Genomic DNA, 27,731 nt, shown 5'->3' with positions numbered 1-27,731 from the left:
ATATAAATTGCTATTTACATATATACACATATATATATATATATATATGCTTTGTAGAAAGAAAGTATACAAAACATGGGATATAAAGTAATATATGTAAAGGAACGTGTTCATTTCAATAATTCACTTTTATTTTTATTAAAAAATAATTATATTTCAGATAAAAATGCTGCAGTTAATTATTCTATACAATACTATACAATACAATATTAATATATTCACAATATCCATACATCTTAATTTATACAACTGCAAAAGAAATATTTATGAGAATTAGTTCAAATATATTATTATATCCTCAAATAGAAAAAAGAATTATACATTAACAGGTATTTTTAGCATATTTATATTTGTAAGAAAAATGAGAGTCGATAATATTTATTGAAAAAATCGCAGATAAGTATTATGTCTTTTGGGAGAATAAATATATTGTTGTAAAAATCATCAGACTTCAGAGCAAATAAAAATTAAACATTGAAATTTGAAAGTTGTTGCTATATTTTATGATCAAATTTTTTTGTTTAGCAATTTGAGCTGATTTATATACATCATGTAATTTTTATAACTTTAATTCTTCATAGAGAAATCGTATTTTAAAATATATTTTTTTATTACATATATGGATTAGTTTTACCAATCAGAGATTATTAATATTTTATATCATCTCCAATATGTACAAAATACATTGCACAAGTCAAGCTTTATCTGCATCCAATTAATATTAATGTTCATAAATAGGGAAGAATCCGAATTATAAAGTATTGTAAAAATAAAATAAATACCATAAGATTCAACAATAGATGCATTATAAAAATCTTGTATATATTTTTGTACTTTTGGAAAATGATATAGCGATATATATTGGATTCTTCACTATTATAGATTTATATATTTACACGTATATAAAATACACTTTATTTTATGTATATATATATTTACATGTAGCAGATTATTGAATGAATTGTCTAAATAAATTATGCATCTCAAAAATATTGAAAGGATTCAAATTACTTATTATAGAATTTTAAGATGGAATATATTTGAAACTTAATATCTTTAGAAAAAAAGTTATGGTCGTAGCTTCTCTGAGCAATCCGTTGCAGAACGTGGATTTTTAATAGTGAAAAATTTTGTTTATTGCAATTAAAAATCATTAGAAAAAAAAGAAGAGGAAAGCGATTCGGTGTTTAAAATCTTTGGATTTACATATGAACACTTAATTTGTTACTTATTAAATGTCCAAAAATCTAAAAGGATTACATCATATATCTTCTTTCATTGACAAGAAAAAATACAGAATAATTCTTTTAAATGGTGTTTAAATATTTTCATTCATAATCTTAGATATTATTTGCTCTAACTTTTGTGTATAAATATGATATACTTACTAAATGATGTATTAGTCCCTCTGTAAATTATCTATGTTTATTGATGCAGTTTTGCCATGGTACTTCTTACTTTTTGTAATACTCCTGACATTTGTTCATATTTACCTGTCGAGTCAGGTAAATTTTCGAAATTGATAATATCGCAAATATCTTTGGAAAATTTTTCTGATGATGGTAATTTATTATATGGAGAAGTACTTGGCAATATCGGTGTACCTAAATGCACCGATTTGACAGAACTTTGATTTGTATTTAAAAATTTAGAAGATTGAATTGAAGTAGAACTGCATTGAGACATTTTTGTTTCATTGGAAACTGATGTGTTCAATCTGCTATTCAATTCATTATTAAATGATATATCAAGATGACACTGTGATTCTATAGAATCTTTGTTAGTATTTGAACATTCTCGAGAGATAGAAGAGCAATTGGATTGGGATGTAACTGCTATATTGGAAAATATGTCAAATGTATTGTTTAAATCGTTTTTAAGTGACGTGGAACCGGGATTCGATTGTGAACTATTATCTTCAAGTTCTATCAATAATGTTTTTTTTGTACTTTCTAAGTCAGATAGAGACGGCGAATTCGCAGTCAAGATTGTATCACCCTGAAAAAAGGTGCAATCTTAAGTTAAGATGCATACAAAAAATATCACAGATCAATCTTTTAAAAACATACTACAGAATCGGTGGAAGGCAATTCTTGTGACTGTGAGTCTGAATCTTCCGTTATTGATTGAAATGATTCAGATGGTGGTGGTGGTAGCATTGGCACTGATTCTGTTGGTAAAGGTGGTATAAAATGCCCATTAAGGGACACATTTTCCACATTATCTAAAAAAATTTTAATATTTTCTATTTTAATATGGTAAATAGCGAATAAAATTAACAACAAAGTGAATAAAAATAATTATCAAAATGTGCATGAAACATGTACATTTTGATAATTATATTATACCTCCTCCTGCATCTTCTATTTCCATATCACTAGGCATTTCTAATGTATTTACTATTGGTGTAGATAATTTCAATTTTTTCCACTTATAACCGTCATCGGTTTTTTTACCTTGTAAATGTAATAACATTATTTCTTTACTATGCATAGGTTGTATTTTTGGTGCCCAATATTTATGGCTATCCTGCAATCAATAAACCGAAATGTGTTTATATATTCAATAAGAGATGCTTTAAGCTTTTATAAGATAAGATCATTTTAATTAGATAATATTCGCGTCCACTATATATCGCTTACATCAATGATACCAGGAGGACATGGCATATTAAAACCAGGAAAGTCATATATTTTTTTTATGTCATATTGATCTTTATCTACATCTGTAATGATTTCTCCCTCTTCTTCATTTGAATCAGCTTCCGCTACTCCATCAGAATTGAACAATGATAATCCAGAATGTTGTAAGCGCGCTTCTTCCAACCACCCTGGAGGGTAGCCAAGTAATCTCATTCTAAGAAAAAACGTTTCGAAAACGTAGAAAGAACCTCACTGGCCCATTAGATTGAGAGTTAAATCTTTCCTTCCTCATTTTAATTCAATATTTCATCTTGCACAAATACATTTGTGCAGTAGAAGGAAAAAATAAAGAAAAAAAAATTTAATATATATATATATATATATACATCGTCGTGCACACACACATTAACTTGTTACAAAACAAAAATGATATGTATTCTGTGTTAATAATGTTATTGCTGTCAATAGAAATAAATATGAATACCGATTTAAAAACAATAGGAAGGAGTATTTCTCCAAAATCCAATGGATTATGTAATTAATATACCTATATATGTGCTTAGGTAGTTGATTGTCTTTCAATCCTAGAGCCTTTCGTAGTTTGTGACTTAATTGACCAGGAATCATATGACTAAACCTTTGATCCTCGCTCATATGATACCGAACTCCTGTATTGTTTTTTATAGCAAATTCTTTACGATTTTTATTAATATTAGTTTGATTTTTAGGCAATGGACAGTCTCGCAAATTATGATTTCCATTACAATTGAAGCAATTTAATTTTGGTGCGCAATCTTTTCTTGTCACAGAGACTGATTCTTCAGTAATAGCCTCATATTTCTAAGATGAAATAACATCTTGTAAAGTATAAGGATAATAAAGATGAAAAGAAGATAAAATTTATTTTTGAACTAGAATATATAATAACATAATAATGAGCACATACTGTAATATTCCTCAATCTTATTGTTAGAGTAATCGATAAAATTAATAATTATACTAATACATGTATAATGCTAATGCAAAAAATTCAGTAATGTATCTAAAAGATGGAAATATACATGTATAAAGAGAAGATGACATACTTGTCGTCCATATGTCGGAACTTCCAAATCATTCATAAAATTTGGTTTTTTATCAATTGTAAACATTGATAATATTACATCACATGTATCAGTTTTGTTTTCTGTGCTATCATTTAATGTACTATTATCTTCTACATTGACAAATGATTCTTGATCTTTGGAATTATCTTTATTATCCCAAACTTCTAAAATCAAACTTGATACATTTATATCTTGCTCGTGGGATGGTTCTGACTGCACTAAAGTGTGCAAAAAATCCTTTATTTGTTGTCGATATTGTCTGTAAATATATAAAATTTTATAATCGATAAGTAATTTAGTACAATAAATTGCTTTATAATGCTTTTTTAATTCAAATGTGTTAATATTGTTTATAAAATATAAATATTATTTATTTCATAAATTGTAAACTCTTAGACTCGATAGATAGACATGTGAAAAAGCTGATTTATTTCAATGTATTTCACATGAAAAAAATTTATACTACTTCTTGGTTTTGATTACAACAAAAAGATTAAAATCCTTAAACATTTTGAATAATTTAATGGAAATTAAATAATAATTTAGTGAAATCTCTTTCTTCAATTTTCTCTCTATTCTATTAATTAAACACACAAGATTAAAGATCTTTTTGGGAAATTTAATTTATATTCATGTATGTTAAAAAAGACAAAAATGTTGCTTTCGCGTGATATAATATATCCTTGTCAAGAGAGATGGAACAGATTCCCGCGCACACCTTATGTAAACAAAATATAGAATATACAACAATTTTTCGCACCTCGAGGTACTCTCGTCGCGAAACATAACCTTAAAAAGGGGTTGCGGAGCACCATCGTTCGACGAGACGGATTGTAAATCTCTCGACAAGTGAGTTGTCACCTCGGTTTTTGCGTCGACATCGTCCCGATCCGATGAGTTCTCATTGTTCTTCGGATCGTAGATTGGATTGCCGTCGAGGCAAGCGACTTCCGTGTCGCAACTCGAATCCAGCTCGATTATATCCGTTTCCGATTCCGATTCTTCGACGGTGATCGTCGAATCTAAAGATATTGCTTCCATGCTCGGATTAAGCACGCGAATACCGCTGTTCATTATAAACCACAAACACACACAAAACACGGCGAATCTTTGGGATTTTCGCGCTCGATCCGAGGCAAAATGAAATCGACGCAATAATGGCCAGTGACGCTAAGAACGAACAATGTATGTGTCTGCGCATGCGCAGCGCGGTGTTGCAAGATGGAGGAGAAAAATTTTCCAGATAAGAATTTTCTTGCGAAAATACGTCATCGATAACGTGATGGACTTTAACTTCTCGGAGCAGAACTTTTTTTAGAACTCATTTAAATCATTCAACCCCATTCTTTTCGTTATTTTATGATAATAATATATAAAATATATTAAATATTATACAAATATCATTAATCATTATATAATGATATTTATATAATATTAAATATTATACAAATATCATTAATCATTAAAAAATATTACATATATATATATATATATATATAGTAGAATTTATTAACTTTGTAGAAAAGAGAAATTAGAGAAATTAAAAAATCTCGTCCCAATAAATATCAAAATGTAAATATTCACATAATAAAAATTGACGCAATAAATGAATAATTTTAATAAAATTATTATCTCATTTTTGATTGATAGAGAAAGTTTATCATTTAATGCGTGTATAGAATACTAGTAATCCACAGAGTCGCGCGTATATAAGAAATTCATTTTAAAGTGTGCAATACAAATGCGATCCTTTTTTCAATTCGTTTCTTATTAAAATTACATCTTTTTACCAAAATTATATATACTTGACTCTTTATTATTTTGAAGCAATTTCATCTTTTCTTCGTATCTTCCTGCCATAATTTTATTTTAAATTTAAGAAAAGTGAGATAAAAAGATAATGCATCATTCAATGTGAATTAGACAATTATATCATTAATTTATGGAGATCGTCGATTGTTTACACAAAATGAAAAATCGACATGTATCCTTTACAAATATTTGACAATGCCATTCTTAAAAGTACAAAAAGCTACGTGGTGCCAACAACGAATAGAATCTTGCAAACGTAATGGTTGGCGACACGCTATATACGTGCCTGAAGCGAAACGTGTCGTTAAAGCACATTATAAGGGTGAATGGAGAAACGATAAGAGAGAGGGCAAAGGCATAGGAGTAAGCAGGTATCATAAAAATTGCATCCTTTAAGTTTCTTTTTTTTTAGATATCTACTTAACTTTCAATCAATATTTTACCCCTTAGTCATTATTTTTGTATATAACTACAAGATTGTAATCAATTTTCGATAAAATATAAATTGCACTCATTTCTACCTAGTGTTATGATCTAAAAACGATATAAATAAAAATATTAAACGTAAGTATAATTTATGTTTTAATTATAATTTCTATTTAATTTAATAATCACGGGAATATAAAAAGAATTTAAACTGAGTTTTAACGTACGTTTCACGTTAAATGATTAAAAGAATTATTTTTTATATCGCAATATCGACGTATTTATATTCAAGTCCCGATATTTCCATCCGCTATATGGAGTCATTCTTTCGCGCAGCCTCGGCTGGATGTACGAAGGTGACTGGCTCAAGGATCGTAGACATGGCTATGGTATTTTGAGTAAAATTTCGGAAGACGGTAACATACATAAAGTGTACGGCGGTGATTGGGCGAAAGGAAAAAAGCACGGATTCGGAAGCAATTGGTACAGAGACGGCAGCTATTACGAAGGAACGTTTCGGAAAAACAAACGGGACGGTTACGGCCGGATTTGGTATAAATGCGGTAGTGGATATTATCAAGGCATATGGTCGAACGATCGTTATCATGGAGAAGGGATACTCATTCAAAGTACATATGAAAATTTTAAATACGACTTCGCAAAATAAATTTGCTTAAAAATATTTGTCATTTTTTTTCTTCTTTTAATGACATATTACATAGAGAATAGAGAATGATACATTTTTCTTCTTAACTGCTTGCTTGATCTTATTCTCATTTGGCGCATTAACTTTAAGCTCTCTTATTAACCTGTCATTCAAGCGCGAAATACTCTTATCTGAAAATTCATAAATATTTATCCTAAAATCCCCGTAGAAAATGGTAATCTCTACGAGGGTCAATTTATAAATGGCAAGAAGGAAGGTCGAGGGGTCTTCTATCACTTTGACAGCCATCAAGTACAGATGGGTCATTGGGAGAATGACATCTGCATCAATAGCACGATAGAGAACATCGACTATCACGGACACACAGTCAAGCTTATATCCGACATTATTACATATTCCAAGGATAAATAGCCAAGCAGTGCTGCACTTATAAGTGCATTGCGTCATCTCTCGTTTACGTTTTCTTTAATCGATTTAAACATACATCTTTCATGTGTTACTTATTCTTTCCGCATTTAGAACGAACGGAAAATATAATCCATGCGTATGATTTCGTAACTACATCCGTTTCATTTCGATAATCGCGTCCCTGTTATATAGCGTTGATTCGCGCGCCGATAAAGTATGTACAAATAATAATCGAACATATTCGACTTTCATCTATCGTAATCAAAATATAACACATCTTAAGTTACCCACAAAATCGTGTACATGCGAGTCCGGCTCTCTCCACATCCTGATATTTCGTTTGTTTTTACGGCAATCGTAATATATGTATCTCAAAGTAATGTACTTACATGTTGAAATATTGATTGTAAAAAAAAATCACTGCGCGGTCGCGAGAATCAAAAGTAGATTTTCGAGAAAGATATTAACTTCCTGTCGAATGGCAAATTTACATAACGTAAAATATTTGTTATATATTATTCATATGTGTCGACAGCTGACAGAGATAGTAAAGAAATGTAAACGTTGATCGCGTTTTTCAAAAATAAGCACGTTTTTTGTTTCAATAAAAAGATAAGTACATTCAACTGCATAATCAGCCAGTCGCGTCACCTTCCGATAAAAGGCTATCGCGCTCTTTAAGCTACGGGTCTCGATGTATCTCCTCAGAACATATTATTCTTCCTACATTTAAGTCGCAACGCGAATGAAGGAATGTATTCTGCGCCTACATATACAATGACGTTTTATCGAACTTTGTCTCCTTCCTAAAACACTAACACTGCGATGCTTTCGCATCGTCAATGAGTAGAGTTTCATCGTACTTACATTAATTTACATCACAGAAGACACGCGTATAAAAACAAAGAAAAGAGGAAGATCTTATCTGACCGAACTTTGGTAACATTTGCAGCGTGTGCACACGCGTACATGAACACAAAGAGAGCGGTCATTTGTCATGTTCTTTGTGAATAACTTACACTTGAAAGATTCAGTTTCCCAGCGGGAGATCTTTCAAGAAACACCGCGGTACTCATCGCAGCATCCGCATGCTGTAACAGATCTCTGCCTCTCTCGTCTCGTATTTCACGAGGCATCTTTTTGCGCGTTCAATTTAAAATAAGCCGGCAACAGGGAAGATCGAGGAGACCGGTTCAAACGATATGCGTTGCGTCGGTCCGTAGGAGATTGACACCGTTTTTTCCCTCCACATCCGTGGACTCGATCTGCTCCTTGAGTAACTCGAGCTCTCGTATTCCGGATACTGTGACCTCGTACTTATGCGCGACCAAACTTCGATAAAAGTGTATCGCGAACGCGACGAAGATTATTAGTACCGGTATAAGCAGTACGCAGGCCGACCAGGCGGCCACATCCGAAAAGTCGTAGAACTTCACCCAGCAGAGTATCGCAATCTCCAGTAGAAACAGCAGGAGCCCGAGCAACGTGGAAAAGGCCCACGCAATCTCGATATACCAATGTAAACGTTCGTGCGGCGACTCGTGCACGAGACTTATACTGTGCAGATTACAGACGGCCTCGATGTTCGGTAATATGCACGTGGATATCATCAACGCCAACATATGAACAGCTACTAAGAGGGTCGTGCATACGGCGAAGGCGATCAGCATTCCCTTGGGAACTTCTGTGTCCTTAGTCAACTGTACCTCCACCATGGCAACCTGCGTAGACAATGATCGATCATGGCTTTATCCCGGTTATCGTACATTATCGAGAATATATTAAAGATTCCAAGATGTTCTGCGACATCAAATTTGCGATCAAGAAAAAATAAAATTGAAAAATATATGTAAATATATAATTTAAATTTTTGACAATCTAAATATTTGAATTTTCAAGCTCGCATATTCCGAGGATATAAGGATTCTATTAACATTCAAAATTGTGTTTCATCGTGTCTTGATTAATTGTTGCAAAAGACGCATATCTATTTATGAATAACCTTGAGACTATAAAAAAGTCGCAATAAAAAATTTATCGCTGAATTATCGCTTCCGTAGAAGGATTCATCTCGCGAGGTTTCCTCACCATAGCGAAACCGGAAAGTAGGGCCGATGTTTTACTGGACGCCTTGAGTTTTGCGCGGCTCAGCTGTAGTTTTCTCCAAGACAGGTAACCCGGCGTGTGAAGGCCATCCCCTGCTTGCGACATCGTCGACTGGCGAACAGAACGAACGTAGGAATGGCAAATTAGTTCAGACTGGGACAAAGAAACGCGATCGTAAAATAAAAGGAGAAACGCGATCGTGTTCTCGTCACACACCGGACTAAAGCGTACGCGATATATTAATTTTGCAAAATCGGGCGTAATTCGCCGATGGAAGCTTAAGCCCGGCTAAGAAAGAGAGAGAGAGAGAGGGACACATACCGAAGATCGATGGCAACGTCGGTGCCAATGGGAGCACTTGCCAAAAGTCCCGCGTAGGACAAAAAACCAATGGACGCTGAACGAAACAAATAATAACGAAAATTAATGAAAATATAGAAAAGAGAATACGGGCGGATAAGATGAAAGATCGACTACATGCATCTTGCGGGAAGTCTGGCAAGCATGAGAGGAGACAGACACATATAAATACATGCGCGAGCGTCTTTCAAAAAGCTGATGCATGCATTAATGAGAGAGACACGTGATTTACGCAATGTTTCATTTGTCGGAAGTATATTGCTTAATTCGATTCGTAAATGGCGATCTTGAAATTTCCGATTGTCAGTGCGAATGAAAGATTGTAAAATATGTCAAATTAAAAAAAAAAAATATATATATATATGTAAAATGCTAAATGTAAGGAATGCGCAATACAAAAAATAGCTCGAACAGCATATTTCCATTACGAAGCGTAAAATATTCGCTTTTGTTTAGAAAAACTGATCTCGCAATCGATGAAATACGCGTTCTCGAATATTTTCGATACTCGCGTGACAATCTATTATGCATCCAAGCACGATGATTGAAATTAATTATGAATATAAATACATTAAATAATAATATAATATCGGCTTCTTCTCTCGCTGTAAATAGTCCAGTACTGAATACAGCTTACGTCTTAATATATGTATGTGTGAAAATGGTGACTAGCAAATGAGATGAAGACACATTTGTCATACGATACCGATACCAGACTTTCGTTTGTTTAGTTAAAAAGAGATACGATTGACTTAATGTCAGTCTGTCTGTTATTTCGGCAATTTGATATATATACAGTACTTTTAAGCATATATATCCTCGAATATACTATCGCATCAAAGTATAAATTCCTCGGATTATCGTTTTATCAAGTCTTTTGTGAACAATGAGCAGATGGTTACAAACGCACATAATCAGCGAACAAAGCATAGCAATAAATAGAAAGAGGAAGTATGTATGTATGTATGTATGAGGAGAGGAGAACATCTTACGTCATATTTGTAGTTAATCATATCGCTAATTACCTTAAATTCCCAGTGACTTGACGCAAATTTAAAAAAACATGCGACATTTTTTCATCGAAACAGGAACAGTTAATTGATTAACGTAATTAAAAAATTAAGAATTCGTAGCAAGCATGTCACAAACACAAATTCATTATTGTAAAAATATCTAGATTAGTCAAATATATATATATATATATATATATATATATATATATATATATATATATATATATATATATCAGTGTGTGTGCGTACGTGATATTTAAGATATTTCACACACATTTATTTGATAAAAGTACTTAATTTTAAATTATAAGAGTACGAGGATAATCCGCGACATGCAAATGAAAAAAAGGAGTACGAGGGTATGATATTACGATGTTATCGTTATGAACGACATCCGGATAATTATCAGTACGTAACATCCAGAATGAAGCATTGAAAAACATGCGCGATTAATCGTGCGCTCAAAGCCAAATGTGACGACAGTATTCGATTCGACAAATACAATATAACTAGATCACGTCATCGAAACGTCTGTCCAACGGAATTAAGCGCAATGAGGTTGATATGATATGGATGCATCGATGCTCAATTGATTAGTCGAATGATCAACGTGCTTACGTTGCTTTAAAGCGGCGGTTAAAGGTGCTATTATGGATTCGAAGAAAACGAAGTTATTATTCGTTAAGAATAATTCTACAAGTATGTTTTACGGAAATCTAGTGTCTAGTCTAACATATAGCGTTATGATCATACTACTTTTTTTTTTTCAAACACTAGATAAAATTTTTAAAAATTGTATATAAAATAGAAAGTGTGAAGTGTCGATTTTAATTTAATCTGTTTTTGCAGCAATAATTTTTGATAAAGGTTTATAAATAATATTTATCACGCATTATTTTACATCCGCAATGAGAGATGGATGCGTAAAAAGTATTTGTATAAGCGATTTGTAAAAATTTGCATAAAAAAAAAGGTAATGAAAGTTTACTGATTGATTCAGAAAAGTAATAAAATGTCAAAACAAAAATGTATATCTGATATGAATATGAAACTTAAACATGTTAATATCGATCTTGGAAACGAGAAGATGTATACCTTAAATATTCAGATCAGGTCTCCTGAATACTCGCGGTTTATAAAAGAATCACAATCAATTGCCTCAAACCGACGACAACGACGAGTATGTACGTACTGGGAACGAGGATAGTAATAACACGAGGACGAAAAATGACACGGGATGTTATAAGAACACGTGCGGTAGAGGATGGAGAATATAGGGAGAGAATAAGATCGCTTATGTCACGAGCCGCGCGCGTCGCGCGGCGAGTATGAGGGGAAAAGGATCAGACGGGGAATAAGTATGTGTACCGAACCTGACAGTGGTGATCGTGGTACGGCTTGTGAAAGCAGTGGCCGTCAGGGTTGCGCAGGTGTGGGTTCGCCACGTGTACGTGGATCGGCAGGTGCGAAGCGGGATGCACCTCTCCGCCGCTCTGCGCGGCGAACACTGTATTGCGCCCGGTGCTGGTTGACCATACGGACATCAGGCTTGATCCTCGCGCGTTTCTGTCCGGAGCTGTAACAAAACGACGAATTCAATGTACAATCGCCTTCTTCTGGTCACGCGCTCGTCTAAACGAGAAAAACAGCCGTTCAACAAACGTCAAAAAATGAGATATTAAAGAGAAGCGCAATGTAAAATACGAGAAACAACACACGTGCGCGCATAACATAGATATTAAGAGCTGATATTATTATTATCTTGTCTCTATACTCTATTTTTGAAATTGTTTCAAACACACTAGACTAGTGGCTGGTAAAAGAGAGAGAGAGGGGGGGGGGGGGGGGGGAGAGCACTACGTAAAATTTATATTAACCATTAATGAAAAAACATGATGTAAATTATAATTTATTCAGGTTTTAATTTACTGTATTTTGTACTTATTATCTCCTGGTAACTTTATTAAATATATATATTATTTATATTATATTAATTTAATATTTTATATGTTGGATAATGTCTCTCCTTTATATTATATTAATTAATAGAGAGTAATGCATCCTCTGAAAGAGGAACTCGAGAAAATTTCTCTTTATTTTAGATCGCATCAATCTTGATTGTTCTCATATCTTCACTTCAACGAATCTCATGATAGAATTTAATAATGTAGGACAGTATAATGGGCGCTAAAGAAAGTGACATATAAAATTGTCGCTGACACAAGTCAGCGCACCAATATGCAAACGTGACGATATTTCAACATTCTACAAAATTCGATTTCGAAATGTCAATGTAAAACGATGCACAATAAATTATACTATAATTTATTAATCGCAAATGCATAAATAAAATGTTTTGTATTTTATGACGTGCCAAAAAATAAAGCTAAAAAAGCGAATCTATCCTTCTCATTTTATTTTTCCTCAGTTTGTGATTAATTTTGTCCGGTCTCGGTTTCGACGAGAACAATAAACAACGGAGATTCACTGACGCGACGTCGCGAAACGTGACACGCTGTTCGATTCGCTTTAACAAGCACGCTAATTGAACCACTCATGCGAGACGAACACATTGTCAGCCGAGAAGGATTTCATCTGTCAGTAGCCGGAGCGATCGAAAATCCGCACCGTGCAATGTAACAGAGGCCGGCGAACGGATGTTAGAGTTCCTCAAGTGAGTTAGAGAACATTGAGATAATGATCTTTTTATTAACGAATCGATCCATCATATATATGTAGGATATGTTTTCGAAAATCTGTTCGTCGCAGTAGAGCCGCGTTTGAGAGAAAGAAATCTTTGTTCCTCTTGTCCAGATTGCTCGACCGAATTTTTTTTTTACTTCAACGAGAATTTCAAATTCGAGAGAAGAGCACCAAACAAGGCGGCATACAAAATGACGTAATAAATCAGATATATATATATACATATAAATATATATGCGTGTTGTCTTAACTCTTATTTAAAACCTTACTAACTTAAGGATGCCGTATGCGGATGCTCCGTAAATTTATGTGTTTGCTGTCGCGTCGAATATATTTTCTTGTAACGCGTGCAAGATCACAAATGTGATGCATGCTTGCGGAAAATGGTCTGGGTCAAACCCCATTGAAAAGGTTTGCACACACTTATAGTTGAAATATTAAATGTAAAAAAAATACTAAATAACGCGTAATCTTTTTCGGTATCAAAAAAGAAATTTTTTTAATTTTTGCACACCCTTGTAAAATTTATGCTTCCATCACGAAAATATGCGTCAAATAAAACAAAAAACAAAAAAAGAATGTGACAAGCCTACAAAATGAAACTTAATTTTAAAGCTTCATTTATGAGTCAAAATGTGATTAATGTCTCTCTACACTCGTTTCTTTCCTTTTTATTATATCATTTCGTTTATTTTATCTTTTTTTGATAGCGCTCTATCTTGAAAGCATAAAACAAATTAATTTAAAATCTTAATGATAAAGTTTCCTGAAAGATTATTTATTATTAAATTCGGAATCAATATTTCCCGGGACTTTTATTCATAAATCGATTGACATTTAAAAGCTTCATGATAATTAAATCCAATTAATATTTATCTATATAATCTTTAATAGGCGAATAAGAAATTTCAATGGCAAATTGAATTATATCAGTGACAGATATAAAATAGTAAAAAATTTTATATTATTTAATATTTATTAAAAATTATATTTTATATATATATATATATATATATATATATATATATATAATATACAATTTCGGAACTGGTGTTACAAGCGGGAAGAAGATGATTTTATATGAAAAAATAAGTCAAAAATATAGAATATTTTTTTACACAAGACTTTGTTTTTGAGAAAAACGACTTTAAATATTCGTCACATATACGGTGTCTGTGTTTACACAAACAATGTTAATATCAAAAGATAAATTCGGGAATACATGTTAAGCCAAGACGTGCTAACTTTTTAAAAACCTTATTTTATTAATTTAAAAATTGTTGAAAGTGTTGCCCGTTTTGCCGTATACATAATTGTGTCCTTCGTATTAAATTTGCACGAATTCTTTTGTGCTTTTAAGAGTTCGAAAGTTAAACTTATTTTCGATTGTTCGACACTCGAAATATCATCGCGAATATTTAAAATCGTTTTTCTTAAAAACGAAGCCTCTCCTATAAACAAAACGTGATTCTACATTTTCGACTTATTTTTTCATATAGAATAATCTTCCCGCTTGTAGCACCAGTTCCGAGACACCTTTCTATATATTTTTTTTTATTTTATCTCATTTTTCTTAAGATACATAAAAGCATTCACACATTTAACATGTCTCATCTTATTTAATATATAGAAATATAGAGAAAATTATATAAGAAAAACAGATTTGATGTGTTTAGATTAGTATTTTACGCCTATTCATGTCGTCTTGTGAGTCAACATCTAAACATTATTGTTTACAAATCTATACATTTTATCGCGTCTTGAGGATTACAATTTTAAACGCTGATTCATTTAAAACTGGTTTAGCAAATATTCTCTCGCGTTATTCGCATTGCTGATGATAATCGTCCTTAGCATTCGCGTAATCATCCTACTTTTCTCCGCGCGCCACAATGACGTAACATTTAAATCTCTTTACAAACACACTTAGGGAGAATAATTGTCTCATCTTCTTCGACCATATTTCAAGTCTGATTATTTTTCATTCTCCCTAAATTTGTTAATCTTAGTAATAAAAAAAAAAAAGTAAAAATAGAGAAAAGAGGAGAGCGATAAAAATATAAAATAATTAACGTCACCAAAATGTACATTATAAATTTATCTTTTTTTTTTTTGGTCTTTTTTCTCTTCCTGTTTCTGTCACAATTTCATTCTCTCTCTCTCTTTTTTAATATTGCTGACCATGCCAACACCGGCACTTTGATCCTTTCTGTTGATTACGCTACTGATGCCGACATACAACAAATCACGATATACGTAATCCTGGCCGTCTCGACGGCGGCGAGTTGGCCGCAGAAGACAAACATAGAGGCGACGGAGCCTCGGTTGTATTCGTGACCAGCGCAAAGACCATCCGGGCGCGAAAATGAGTTTTTATTTTCTCATAAAAAACTATAGGGCATTGGTCACCGTTCGTCGTTGCCAATACCGGTATGTTAATACCGCGCGTATGCCAATATCACTAAAAATACGGATCTAAGAACGCCACGTACGATCCCCCGCCGTTGCGGCTCGCGTACGAAATTAAATCGCGATTAATGCAATCGGAGGCGATCTAATGACTGCATATATATATATATATATATATATATATATACGACACAGATCGTTAACTTGCAGCGAACCGCGATTATTCTCCTCGCGTAATCTTCCGCGAGTGTGTCGGGGATTTATCGTGCTGCTGCTATCCAAGAAAGTTACCGTACGGAACGAGGTCGTACATTTGCGAGCATCGATAACAAGAAATGTCACGAATGATAGAAAGAAAAAGATAGAAAAAATTACCTGTCTCAGAACGCGAAATTGCAAACACCGCAGAGTCATGACGAACGCAATATCCGGCTCTCTTCTTGTCAATACGCGTCTCCTTTCGCGACAGCTATCGCATCATTGGTTAGTTCGCACTGATCCGGGGGAAACTCTATCGCTCTTCGTTCGCGCGTCGAAAATGTCCGCGTGCGCGCATATAGAGACTCGCAACTAAACGACGCTTACACGGGGGACACCGACCGGTGACTGATGAACATGAACATGAAAAACGAGCGCGCGCGGCGCGAGCGACGCCAACGTCGCCAACGAGCGACGCGACACCGAGCGCACACGAGGTTGGCCGAAAATCGCCGACGCGACGCGACATCGAGCGCACCCGAGGTTGGCCGAAAATCGCCGACGAGCCGCGGTAACCAACTCGACGCGTCAAATGTCAAACGCGCGAATTCGTGATATGATCTCCACACGACACGTGTCCGTGTGTGTGTCATTATTATCCTTACTAGACATCAAGCTAAAGTCTGGATGCTATCCAATTTCATCTTTTTAAGATTCTTTTCGACTAAAAATAGCGAAATCTGAAATTTCAGCATTGTAAACTATATACAGAGTGTTCCAGGTCAATGAAACCTCAGGGTCTTATAGTAAATTGAATTTGGAACAAACAAGTTCATATAAACATAGATCCGGAAACGCTTCATTAAAAAGTTATAGCTAATAAATTCTTTGTAAGTAATTAGTTATAATCAAAATTTATAAATAATAAATAAGATTTTTATGTTTGCATTTGCAATGTTTGCACTACGAATATAGTATTTATATAAAAATCATCGAAAGTTGGTTTTTTCAAATTTCTGCTTTTTTCTTTCGAACTTATTTTTTTTGAACGCCTTATCAGAATTAAATGAAATCAATGTAATTTAATTTGTTATTTAATTACCCATCAGATTGATTTTGTTACTTTTTTCTAATAAATAAAAGGTTTTGAAGTTATTTTTAAAAATCATTAAAAACGCCATTTTTTAAAGTTTATTAGCTATAACTTTTTAACAAAGCGTTTCCGGATCTATGTTCACAGAAATTTTTTTGTGTCAAGTTCAATTTCCTATGAGACCCTGAACTGACTTAGAATGCCTAGATTTTAACTTGGAAAGGTCACTTCTTACAACATATTCATACAATGCAATGTAAAAATGGTGAAAAAACGTATAATTATGGCCATGTAAAGCTATCTACAAAGAATATCGATACGCGATACAGATAAGGATATACATATTCCTTCATATTTCTTATTTACAGATAATCAATGTATTCATTTTTTTTCATCTTATCACTGCTAGTTTTATGCTTCATCTTTTTTTTTTTTTTTACGAATAATAATTTGCACGCGCTAAAAGAGATAAATATTCATATAGAAAAAAATTATTATTCTTGCGTTTTTTGACTGGGGTCGTTTTTTTATTCTCTCATATTGCATATTGTTATCAAGTGACGCGACAGTGTTGTTAATTTTCTATTTCGCAGTTCGCATTTTATGGTGCGTTGCCCGATTTATAATACATATTACTCATATGTAAATATTAACGTCAAAAAAGATAACGCTTGTTGCGTCATGAGCACCAATGCTTTTGAGGATACTATAAGCAGCATGTTTTCTTTTTTTTCGCAGTTTGCTGTGCTTTAAATTGTAATAGCAAATATGCATATGGATATGTAGCGAACACATGCATATAAATAACGTATACGATTTGCATTTTTAAAGGCATTGGTATAATAGCAAAGATAAAATGATATCGCGTGTAATTATAGCAAAAAAAGAGGAAATGATTTTATATATGTATATATATAAACGCAATATTCATTGACATTATTCTGATTACGCAAGTATATTAAGCCTCTCATGTTCACGTAACTTTATTATTTCCGCGGAATATCATATCGTGATACTTGCTCGCTTCTAGGATTTAATGTCGCGAATACTGCATTTTAGAGTACTAAAAACAAATAGCGGATGAATCCGTTATTCTTTTAGCTTGTTAGACGAAATAGATGGATCGAAAATTACGAATAATATTTTACGTAAATAAAATTCACCGAACTCATTTTATACCAGAATATGGAAATGTTGATGTACACGTATGTATGTAAAATATCAATGTTTATATCGTATGTCTGAACAAAAAAAAATATATTGAGACAGAATTTTAAAATATATAGTATATTTGAATAAAATAAATCGATACTAAAATTGCATATCAAAAGATAAGTTTTTTTTTTATCTTATATTCTGCATTCATCGATTAATAATCATATAGAAATCGCTTAAAAAGAAAATATTACTACGCAAGATGTCGATTTCAATTTAACGTACGACTTTATTTATTGACTCTAATACGAGACAAAATATGGGAAAATATGTTATTATTTCTTCATTTCTTCAAAATGATAAATTTTCGTGATTTCTCGCAATAGTCGCAATACGTATTCGACTTCCTATATGCCACACATCCTACACACACATGCTAATGCTATTACTCACATATAATCATTTTCTACATAATTTTATTGTCAAGTTACACAGGGAGTTACGAAAGATATACAGCTAGAAATATGTACGTCGAATTTTTATTATTCACCAAGAATTTCTAAGAAGAATATTTCAATTAATATTTCGGTGTGTCAAATACGAAAGTGAGTGCAAAATTATTCGCATTCTATTTCTATTATTTATTACAATTACAACAGATATATCATTTTTCCACATAGTCTCCTTGCTTTTCAATTCGCACTTAGTCCGTAGTATTTCAGCAAAAAGTTTGCCTATGCTCAGAAAAAAATGTTTTTGGTTACGCTGTCAGTTACGCATGCACCGCGTCTTTCATCTGTAGAAAATCGATGACCTGTTGTTGCTTATACAGTTAGAATACTTCAAAACTTGAAGTTTAAGGTCTTGGATCCTTCACCGTATAACCCCGATCTCGCTCCTTCAAATTACCATCTCTCTTTGGTTCACTTAAAGAAGCCTTAAAAGATAGTCGATGGTCAGAGCTATACGATGAACGATCCAAGACCTCAAACTCCAGATTTTGAAGTGTTTCAATTGTATAAGCAACAGCAGGTGGTCGATTTTCTACAGATTAACAGATGATATCAATCCTCCATTCTCTCACTTACTTTTAGTTTTACGTATCTTTTTATATATTTATAAATTTCATTTATGTAGAGCAATTCTCTAACAAGCAATTGAAGGAACAAAGTAACCGATCATACAAATGGCGGTAAGACGAATAAAAAAATAAAAAGTTCTATCAAATTTAAATTTTATAATTGAAATATATTCATAATTCTACATTAAGACATAAATATTATATATATATATATATATATATATATATAAAACACATATATATATGACATCTATACACATAAAGAAAAAAGAAATAATTTTATGCTGTGAAATTGTGTCAGAGTTGCTATTTTAACTAAATGATTCAGGGTACGATATAACGTATGTAATACGTAGTGCTCTAGTTTATTGTAACATCAAAAGACAATATTTCTAAAATAACCCAAGTATTTAGAGCTTCCTTCCCAATGTATACGGTATAAAATTCGTGTTTGCGTACTGCGTCTAGATGTTATACATGTATATTACATTTTCGGAGATATTATTCATCCATTGATTAATAAGACACTTGCATCTGTCGCGCAATGGCTGACACGATAGAATGGAATCCATTGGACCGGCCGCAAAGTGGTCGTCCTATTGCGAGAGAGACCGGCGCCGATATCTCTATTTAGATCTCTCCCCGATGGCAAGCATCCAGGACGCGGGCTACTTCGCGAGAAGCCGATGTGCGGTAGTCAGGGTCAGGGCATCCCTGGTAGCTTACTTACAATTAGTATAATCGATCTGATCTATTTAACACCTTAGATACCGAGATACACATCCTTATGTGGATATGAAATGTCAGCAGATGTATAGGGTGTCTCGCCATAAACCTATCATTTTCTTTTAATTCTTAGATTAGAAAGGTATGACGAAAAATTAAGTTTAATTTTAAACTGAAGTCTATTATGAGCACAATAATATTTTTTTTTAATTAATGCGATCTCAACGATGTTTAAATGTAACAAAATTTGGAAAAGTGGAAAATAAAAAACAATAAATAAATAAATAAAAGAAGATTAAGATATTAAAAAAATTTAAATAAAGAAAAAAAAATTAAATAAGAAAAATAAAAAAAGAATAAAAATAAAGAAAACAAGATTAAGATATTAAAAAAATTTTAATAAAGAAAAAGAAAGAAAAATAAATAAAGAAAAAAAAATTAAGAAAAATAAAGAAAAGAGAAATAAAGAAAAAATTAAAAAAAAAATAAATAATGAAGAGAAAGAGAGAAATTTAGTTTGCGCAAGATTGTAATATAATACAATACGATAAGTATAAGATAAGTAAAACAAATGTTGCGATCAAAATTCCCAAACCATAAGAATAATTCGTGGCGATACACATACATACTTCTATTAGGCTGTTCAAAACTTCGTTTATAAATTTTGATGTTTTCCTGCTCCCATTTTCGCCAGCATCGATAAATCACGGATATTCTTCGTCCAATTCGTTCCGCAATTTGACGAGAGGACCATCCTGCTTCACAAAGGCCTATTATACGACCTTGCTCAAACTCTGTTAGTTGATCATATGATACACGATTATGTCTATTAGCCATGAAAAACACTTTGTAACACGTAATAGCTTAAGCGATTATTTCTGCAACGATGCAAGCCGATATGTTATTGACATGATATTGATGTTTAATCTTCACTGTACTGTGTATCACCACAGACTACTTCCATAATCTTAAAGTTTTAAACACATTATCTATTTGTGTGTGCCCTCTCGCGGCTGATATAACTATCCCCACATTATCTCGTAAAAGATCACATTAGGTAAAAAATTTATTAATATTCATATCGCTGTTAATTCAAAAATCCGTTATTGAAATATTTACGTTGAAAAGTTTTGTAGGTAAAGAATGTTTTAAACATCGATAATTAGTCGCAAATTTTAAAAAAATCACGTGCAAAAGATGGCACTGATATGTGATTTTTTGAGAAACTTTTAAATCGATAAAACTCAAACGATTCGTAAATAAATTCTGTTGGATCAAATCTCTGTATTAGCGTATGACTTTCGAAAAGCATATTATAATTTATAGGAATACAGAAATCTATTCAAATATTTCTAATAACAAAATAAATAAAACTTCTTGATTTTCCATATTACGCTATTATTATAATTCACGATAAAATTCAATTCAAACTGTCAGATTTGAATTTTATCATGATCTATCATCTCTTTTAAGAAAAATTTAAGAAATAAAGGAATGATTATTTTTGTGGAATATGCTATATCTTTCTTCGAACAAAAATTATATTTACAAAATTATCTTATGTATATCTGTAATAGAGTAAAAACGAATTATGTGTGCGTTATTACCCAAAATAAATTCATTATAGATAAAATAGTCTCGACCAGTGTCGTATTTTTACGAGACGATTTATGGTTGCGATCGTTCATAAATTTCACAGATCAACACTCGACTGATGTTTGCTATGAAAACTCATCAAAGATCGAATAAATAAATCGTATTATCGTGGAGCTCTTTCACAAAAATGATTGGATTTTCAGCGAGAAAGCTTTTTAATGATATTGATTGCGAATGACTTGTCACGATAATCATGGTTTCCGAGACATAGTTAGAAGTATTAATGGAATATTAATGTTGTCATGTCTTACGGAGAAGTGCTAAAAAAACATTTAAACCGTAGGCTACGTTTCTTTTGTAGAAAATTTAATAACATATAAGATATATATAATATGCCTTGATTAAAAAAGATTCAGATATATATTCCATTGATTTGCGCGTTACAATATTGATTCAATTTTTTTGTTCTTTTTTGAATAAATGATGTGTAATTTTGAATTGATTTAAACATTCAAGGGTCATCACGCTTTTTAAGATAATCTCGTACAGAAATATAACGAAAATATACTATTAATATCTCGAATTTTGAAACCGGAGAGATAAATAATAAGATCAGAGAGGCCGCAATAAATATAACCCCAGATCATAATAAATATAAAACCCCAGGACTTAATTAAAGCCATGAGATCTATGCCTTCCTTTACGTGCACGCGATTTATTCAACATCTGGAGAAAGACCTCGAGAATGTCGAGACTTTTCGGAAATTTGTCTTATCAGGTGCGTCGTAACGCGGCCAGACAGAATCGCATATTATTACGTTGGCAACCTATTATTTGCCATATCCTGTTATTGCACGGACTTATGAGAAATTATACAAGCTGTTTTGAGACCGCAAAATCTGTCTTCCGTGCGCTTCTGTGAATCAGACTACGGTCTGTTTTGAGATTTTATCCCGCTCGGTATCGAAAAAAATCTGGCGACGATTTGCTTAACGAAATTCGTTCGAATTCACGGAGAAAAACAAATAACAATTCTGATTCGTAAGCTCTTTTCAAAAATAATGTTATTACTACGATAAATTTATCTGCGACAAAACAAACGTTGTTATTGCGTCGGTGTCTTAAAAAATCACATGGTATATTCGATAACTTGATACACGTATATCTTACTCTACGCGCTAAAACAATGAAAGTTAAAATCGAAAGATAATGTAAGATAATAAACATTCGTAATTCATCTAGTCCTTTTTTTTTATTTAATCCTAAAATAACTCTTTGACATGTATTTTAAATTTTATATATATATATTACATACAAATAATCATAAGAAAAAAATATAAATTGAGTTTATCATTATTAATAGTTAAGGAAAAATAAATAATGAATAAATAAAATCACATAACGCAAATGAAACTATGATTAAGGAAAATAAATAAGTGAATAAAAAAATGATATATATAATTAGAATTTTTTATCGTATCTATTGTATTCTCTGCAGAATAGTATCGATTTTTTAAATAAATTTTTAAAGAACTTACGAGGACCGACGTCAATACGGCGACGAGTTTCCATGTTCATAAGAGCAGCCACGGAGAACGGTGACAGATGGTGACACTAATAACGAGTTAATCAGGATATGTGAAACAAACTTTGCAAGCATCAGTTATCCCCCTAATATGCCAATAAATAGGTATCGGAAATAAAAGTCTAACAACGACGAGATTTAAAACCGATTTCGATGAATTTTATAGATACGAAAAAAATCTCTCTTTTTACATGCCACTCTCGTATCGCGGGTTTCTATCACCGCGAATAAACATAGAGTATTCGAGGAAGAGGCACCGGCATGAATTCTACAATTAGCGTTGACGACGCGCTAACGGGGCACTCCCGTTAGTTGACTTGTGAGGGGAAGAGAACCGCTATAGGGAACACGTTCGAGCGGAAGAGAACGCGACGCGATCCGCGACGATACACAAACGTCGACTGGCTTCGCCGCTTTCAAAAGCGCAGAAAAATACCACGCGGTTTGCGCGCTGAAGTCTCGCGTGCACTCTTATCGCGTGTCACGCATATGACAACGAATCACTGTCACGGCGATTACCGCGAATCGCGATAACGGCAAGCGATAACGGATATTTAATCACTTCATACTTTATACTTAATCACGCGAACTCTATCTTTAGTTACGAGTTACGTTGTGATATGTATCTCTCGTGAATATATCAAGAACGAATATGTATATGTATATGTCACATATGTCATATACATATACAGACGATGCAAAAGTGTAGATTAATTATAGGTAAATTTCAGTTTTTTTTTTTGTCAATGTATATGATAAAATTAAAAAATATTTCAAATTCAAGGCTATGTTTTGTGTACTTTTATCACTTCGACTGTTACGCTAAAGCAAGAGATTAAAATTTCAAGAGATATTTGCTACATATATATTTTGAGTAAATTTTGCATAGAAATTTAAAAATCTTAGTTGAGTCACCGAGCCATTATTTTTAATTTTCTTTTTTTACTAAAGATCTCTTTAAAAATTCATTAAGTATTGTCGATAACTATATAATAAAGTTCGATAAAAAATATTGCAGTTGCTAAAATGTATCTCAATATCTCGAATTAGAAGAAATCATATAGTTATTTCTAAGCGAGTCTAAATATCGTTTAAATATCAAAGTTCAAACTTTACGTCACAACGTCGTGATAATTATATAGAAAGAAAAAGGCGATCACTTGTCTTGGAAGAAAAAAACTGATAGCGCATCAAGATGAAATATTTCTTTCAAGACGCGCACACACATTCGAGTACATAATGTGCAATAATAATATACAATAAAAATTATCGCATCAAAATTAACATTTAAATCGTAACATTTCCTCATTAATGATGTTATAAATGTTATAAATCTATAATTATATCTTACAGCGTAAATTATATACAGCGTAAATTAAATACCAAGTGTATTATTATTTTTATTATTACGTATTTTTTATTTATTATTACGAATAAACAAAAAAAGATATTTTCTTGCGTGTTTTTAAGTCTATTGAAATCTAAAGTAGATCTAAATTGAAATTGAATCGCTTCTAATATAATCTTCAATCATTTCGATAAATTAGAATCTATCTTTAGTCACACATATAGTTATATGTACTTGAAAATCCATTTTCACTCGTTCAGTATCGATTGAAATTATATCGGTTTCAATCTTTCGCCAACTATTTCAACACGCGTGCGAAAATCCGAATGCATCAATATCGCAATCGATCAATCTCAGTTTTAGTTACGATAGCCAAGTTTCAGCGTGTCTGACCCCTTTTTGCTGCTCTCTTTGCGACGCGTTTCATATCTCATTCCATCCGGTTGGCTTGTACAAGTTGAGTTAATGGACCATTAACAGAGCACTCTTACCGAAAGTAATCGCAATTAATCGCCTCGACGATTTTAAGTCATCTTATTTAAAAGATTTACGTAACAAGTCTCACGATAATCGCGCGTTCTCTTTGTATAATGTAATCTAAAGTGAAAGATGATATATCAAAATCAGAGTGAAAAATTCGGTATACATTTCTCCTTATCCGTTCTAATTCATCGAAAATTTGACATTGATTTAAAAGTCTTCATTTTGAAAAAAAAAAAAAAAAAAAAAAATGGAAGACGTAAAATAACAGAGTATTATTGTAAAATGGAAATTTTTTGTCAAAACAACGCTAACTTATCGCCATTATATTACCGAGATGATTAACAAGGCAATGCCAAGGCACAATTAAATTGAATAATTATGTCAATTATGTCTGACAATTATTTATATTGGCTTCTGATATTGTATATAAAATTCCCTTTCGTCTCGACGTTGTATTTAAATTTCCGCGATAGTTTATGTAAAATTTTAAAAATAGAAATACGTAATCAGTCACATATCGAAACTGTTTGATTCGCGAAATTAAATATGTAAATGCGCAAATGTAAATATGCAAACAAAAATATATATAAAGGAAAAGATGAGTCTCTTCGATTCTTTCTCATTTTATTCTGTATAAGATTATAAATCTAATGAGGATGTAATCGCTAAAGAATTTTGTTTCCCTCTATTTGAAAGTAGGAAAAAAATAAGTTTTTAAATAAATAATATCGCGTTAACAAAAAATTATGTAGTATTGCAACTTCAAAATTTTCTTGTCGCTAACGGATTTTAAATTTCACAAAGTTGAATAATTCAATAAATTCATGAAATAATAAATTTGTGTGTATATATATGTATATCACTTATAAAATATTATATATATATTAAATATTCGTAGGATAAGTGATTTGCAAAGTGCAACTTATATATAATCATGTTAATTCTCAGACAACATAAAAAATGGTGACAATTCTTTTTTTCACAAATGTACACGCACACATACAAGTTCTTTCTCATGAAATATTTAATTTACTGTTGTCAATTACATTATACTATATATGGTAATACTATACCGGAGAAACATAACATAACCTATACCAGAGATACAGCCGATAAAAACTGCAGCCGTTTCGTAAACTACCTTGTCACTTGCTAACGAAATCTTGCACTCTCGCAAATGTACGCGCGTCTCCCACGGACAAGATACGCGCATACGCGTATTATATATTTTTTAGGAGATAAAAATTGTGAAACTTACGCGGAAGCTGGTGGCCGATTCTGCGTCCGTGGTTCACGCGCCCTTAAAGTGTCGACGATGCTCGCTCGTCCGCGAAGTATGTGCCTGCTTCTGATGCCAATCGGAGACGATCGACCGATTCGCATGCTTGGCTACGTGGTCGCAGGCCAAGCGATTCCACGATCCGCTTCGCGAGGACGATCAAAAACGACTAAATTAGACGAAAAATAGACTATAACTTCGCGAAATCTCGCCGAATCGAAGCCTGCTGATCGACGTGTCGCGTCGCGTTTTTCTTCGTCGCATCCCTCGATCACCCCGAAACGAGGAACTCCCACGCGGATATATATATATATATATATATATATATATATATATATATATATATATATATATGTAAATATGTACGGAAAACGACCTCTCGGCTACGCTTGTAGTAGTACCGTACCGCGCTGTGTGATCTGTCAAGTGGCGCTACTGTAGCCGAACTGACAACTGACACATGTCTGACGCACATGCATATTTCACACCCGCGCTGAATACATATGTGTCGCGTGTGTATATAAATTATTATCATACTTAGCAACTACATATAATATAAGATTCAAATTTGCTGTATCTATAGAATATGTAATCAATAAGCGAATCATTTGCGTAGAATCAGATCTTTTTGAAACATGATGACTGAAAATTTCGCGCCATTTGTGCTTGTCGCGTTATTTTTCAAATCTGTTGCTGTATCGATTAGTACTCGATACATTTGCCAGGAACGCGAAGTAAGAGATTAAAGGAAGACATACATTTCATGGCTTTAATTAAAAGGCCTAGCTTTATATTTATTATGATCTAGGGTTTTATTTATTGCGGCCTCTCTTATCTTATTATTTATTTCTATGGTTCCAAAATTCAATCGCACGAAGTTAAACGCGATCGATTGAGTTCGACGCTCATAATGCGAAATGAATGTCCACGTTTGTCGATAGATAACGCCACCAGTAAAAGGAAACCCCGTTGGAATGTGATACTTGTGTCTTCATTATACGGAGAATAACGGATTATGCGGTTTGCGGCTAGTTTTAGCGGAAGTAGCACACAAAGGAAATGATAACAAATAAATCAAATTAATGAGGTGAAATAAATAGAGATCATTTATTTTTAATCTATCGCTATTTTCTTCTGTTTACGATAAGTTATTCGCAACGTCGAATCGTATATATTTAATTGTCACAAGTAAATGTGATAGCACATACGTATCTAACGAGTGGTTAATTTTAATGAAATTTCAAAAATGAAATTTATATGCGATATAAATTTTATTGTGTTAAATATATATTAAATATATTAGATACGCGCGGCACGTTAACAAATACAGCAGAATTCTGGTGGCCTTTTAATGTTAACTCAAAGTTTAATTAAAGACGCATAATTTTATTCCTGCCTAATGATAAAATCTTTTATGTTTATCTATCTTGCATATTTATATTTTAAATATATATGAGCATACTATATGTTTGGATGAGATTAGATAGAATGATGAAGAACAAAAAATTAATTGCCATTAATAATTGCATATAATT

General features: G+C 32.5%; 3 protein-coding genes across 5 annotated transcripts in view; 1 reads left to right on the top strand and 2 right to left on the bottom strand.

Annotated features, from left to right (window-relative positions):
• Positions 1 to 172: 172 nt before the first annotated feature.
• LOC138935872 (zinc finger CCHC domain-containing protein 8 homolog) lies at positions 173 to 5,068 on the bottom strand. The gene is made up of 7 exons (XM_070300749.1): positions 4,509 to 5,068; positions 3,728 to 4,007; positions 3,190 to 3,482; positions 2,643 to 2,856; positions 2,349 to 2,529; positions 2,070 to 2,224; positions 173 to 1,998 (listed from the first exon to the last, which is right to left on the bottom strand). The coding sequence occupies exons 1-7, from the start codon at positions 4,820 to 4,822 to the stop codon at positions 1,426 to 1,428; spliced, it is 2,010 nt and encodes a 669-aa protein (XP_070156850.1). The 5' UTR covers positions 4,823 to 5,068; the 3' UTR covers positions 173 to 1,425.
• On the top strand, positions 4,906 to 7,064 carry LOC138937628 (MORN repeat-containing protein 3). The gene is made up of 5 exons (XM_070304079.1): positions 4,906 to 4,933; positions 5,697 to 5,931; positions 5,973 to 6,039; positions 6,237 to 6,615; positions 6,862 to 7,064. Exons 1-5 carry the CDS (start codon positions 4,906 to 4,908, stop codon positions 7,062 to 7,064), a joined length of 912 nt encoding a protein of 303 aa, XP_070160180.1.
• LOC138935853 (calcium release-activated calcium channel protein 1) overlaps positions 5,584 to 27,731 on the bottom strand; it is a 23,255-nt gene continuing 1,107 nt past the window's right edge. Inside the window, exons 2-5 of one of the 3 annotated variants that reach the window (XM_070300704.1) lie at positions 20,535 to 20,660; positions 11,914 to 12,116; positions 9,150 to 9,278; positions 5,584 to 8,782 (exon numbers count right to left, since the gene is read on the bottom strand). In XM_070300704.1, the coding sequence (XP_070156805.1) occupies positions 8,255 to 8,782; positions 9,150 to 9,278; positions 11,914 to 12,116; positions 20,535 to 20,660 (986 nt within the window). In that variant the 3' untranslated portion in view covers positions 5,584 to 8,254. Of the gene's footprint in view, positions 8,783 to 9,149; positions 9,279 to 11,913; positions 12,117 to 20,534; positions 20,661 to 23,039; positions 23,486 to 27,731 lie in introns of those variants that run through there. The other 2 variants (XM_070300723.1, XM_070300714.1) reach the window with 2 other exon arrangements.

Source organism: Polyergus mexicanus, unplaced genomic scaffold (genome assembly GCF_030449975.1).
Source record: "Polyergus mexicanus isolate NDT 795.1 unplaced genomic scaffold, iyPolMexi1.0 SCAF_1, whole genome shotgun sequence".
Taxonomy (NCBI): Eukaryota; Metazoa; Arthropoda; class Insecta; order Hymenoptera; family Formicidae; genus Polyergus; species Polyergus mexicanus.
The sequence above is the reverse complement of the archived record's forward strand: the minus strand, read 5'-3'. Positions and strand labels throughout refer to the sequence as shown.

Coding starts and splice junctions, on each gene's coding strand:
- LOC138935872 (XM_070300749.1), bottom strand. CDS start 4,822: ATGAACAGCGGTATTCGCGTGCTTAATCCGAGCATGGAAGCAATATCT. Junction 4,008..4,508: donor CGCGACGAGAGTACCTCGAG/GTGCGAAAAATT, acceptor ATATATTTACAG/ACAATATCGACAACAAATAA. Junction 2,530..2,642: donor GTCCTCCTGGTATCATTGAT/GTAAGCGATATA, acceptor TATTGATTGCAG/GATAGCCATAAATATTGGGC.
- LOC138937628 (XM_070304079.1), top strand. CDS start 4,906: ATGGCCAGTGACGCTAAGAACGAACAAT. Junction 5,932..5,972: donor AAAGGCATAGGAGTAAGCAG/GTATCATAAAAA, acceptor CTTTTTTTTTAG/ATATCTACTTAACTTTCAAT. Junction 6,040..6,236: donor TTGTATATAACTACAAGATT/GTAATCAATTTT, acceptor AATGATTAAAAG/AATTATTTTTTATATCGCAA.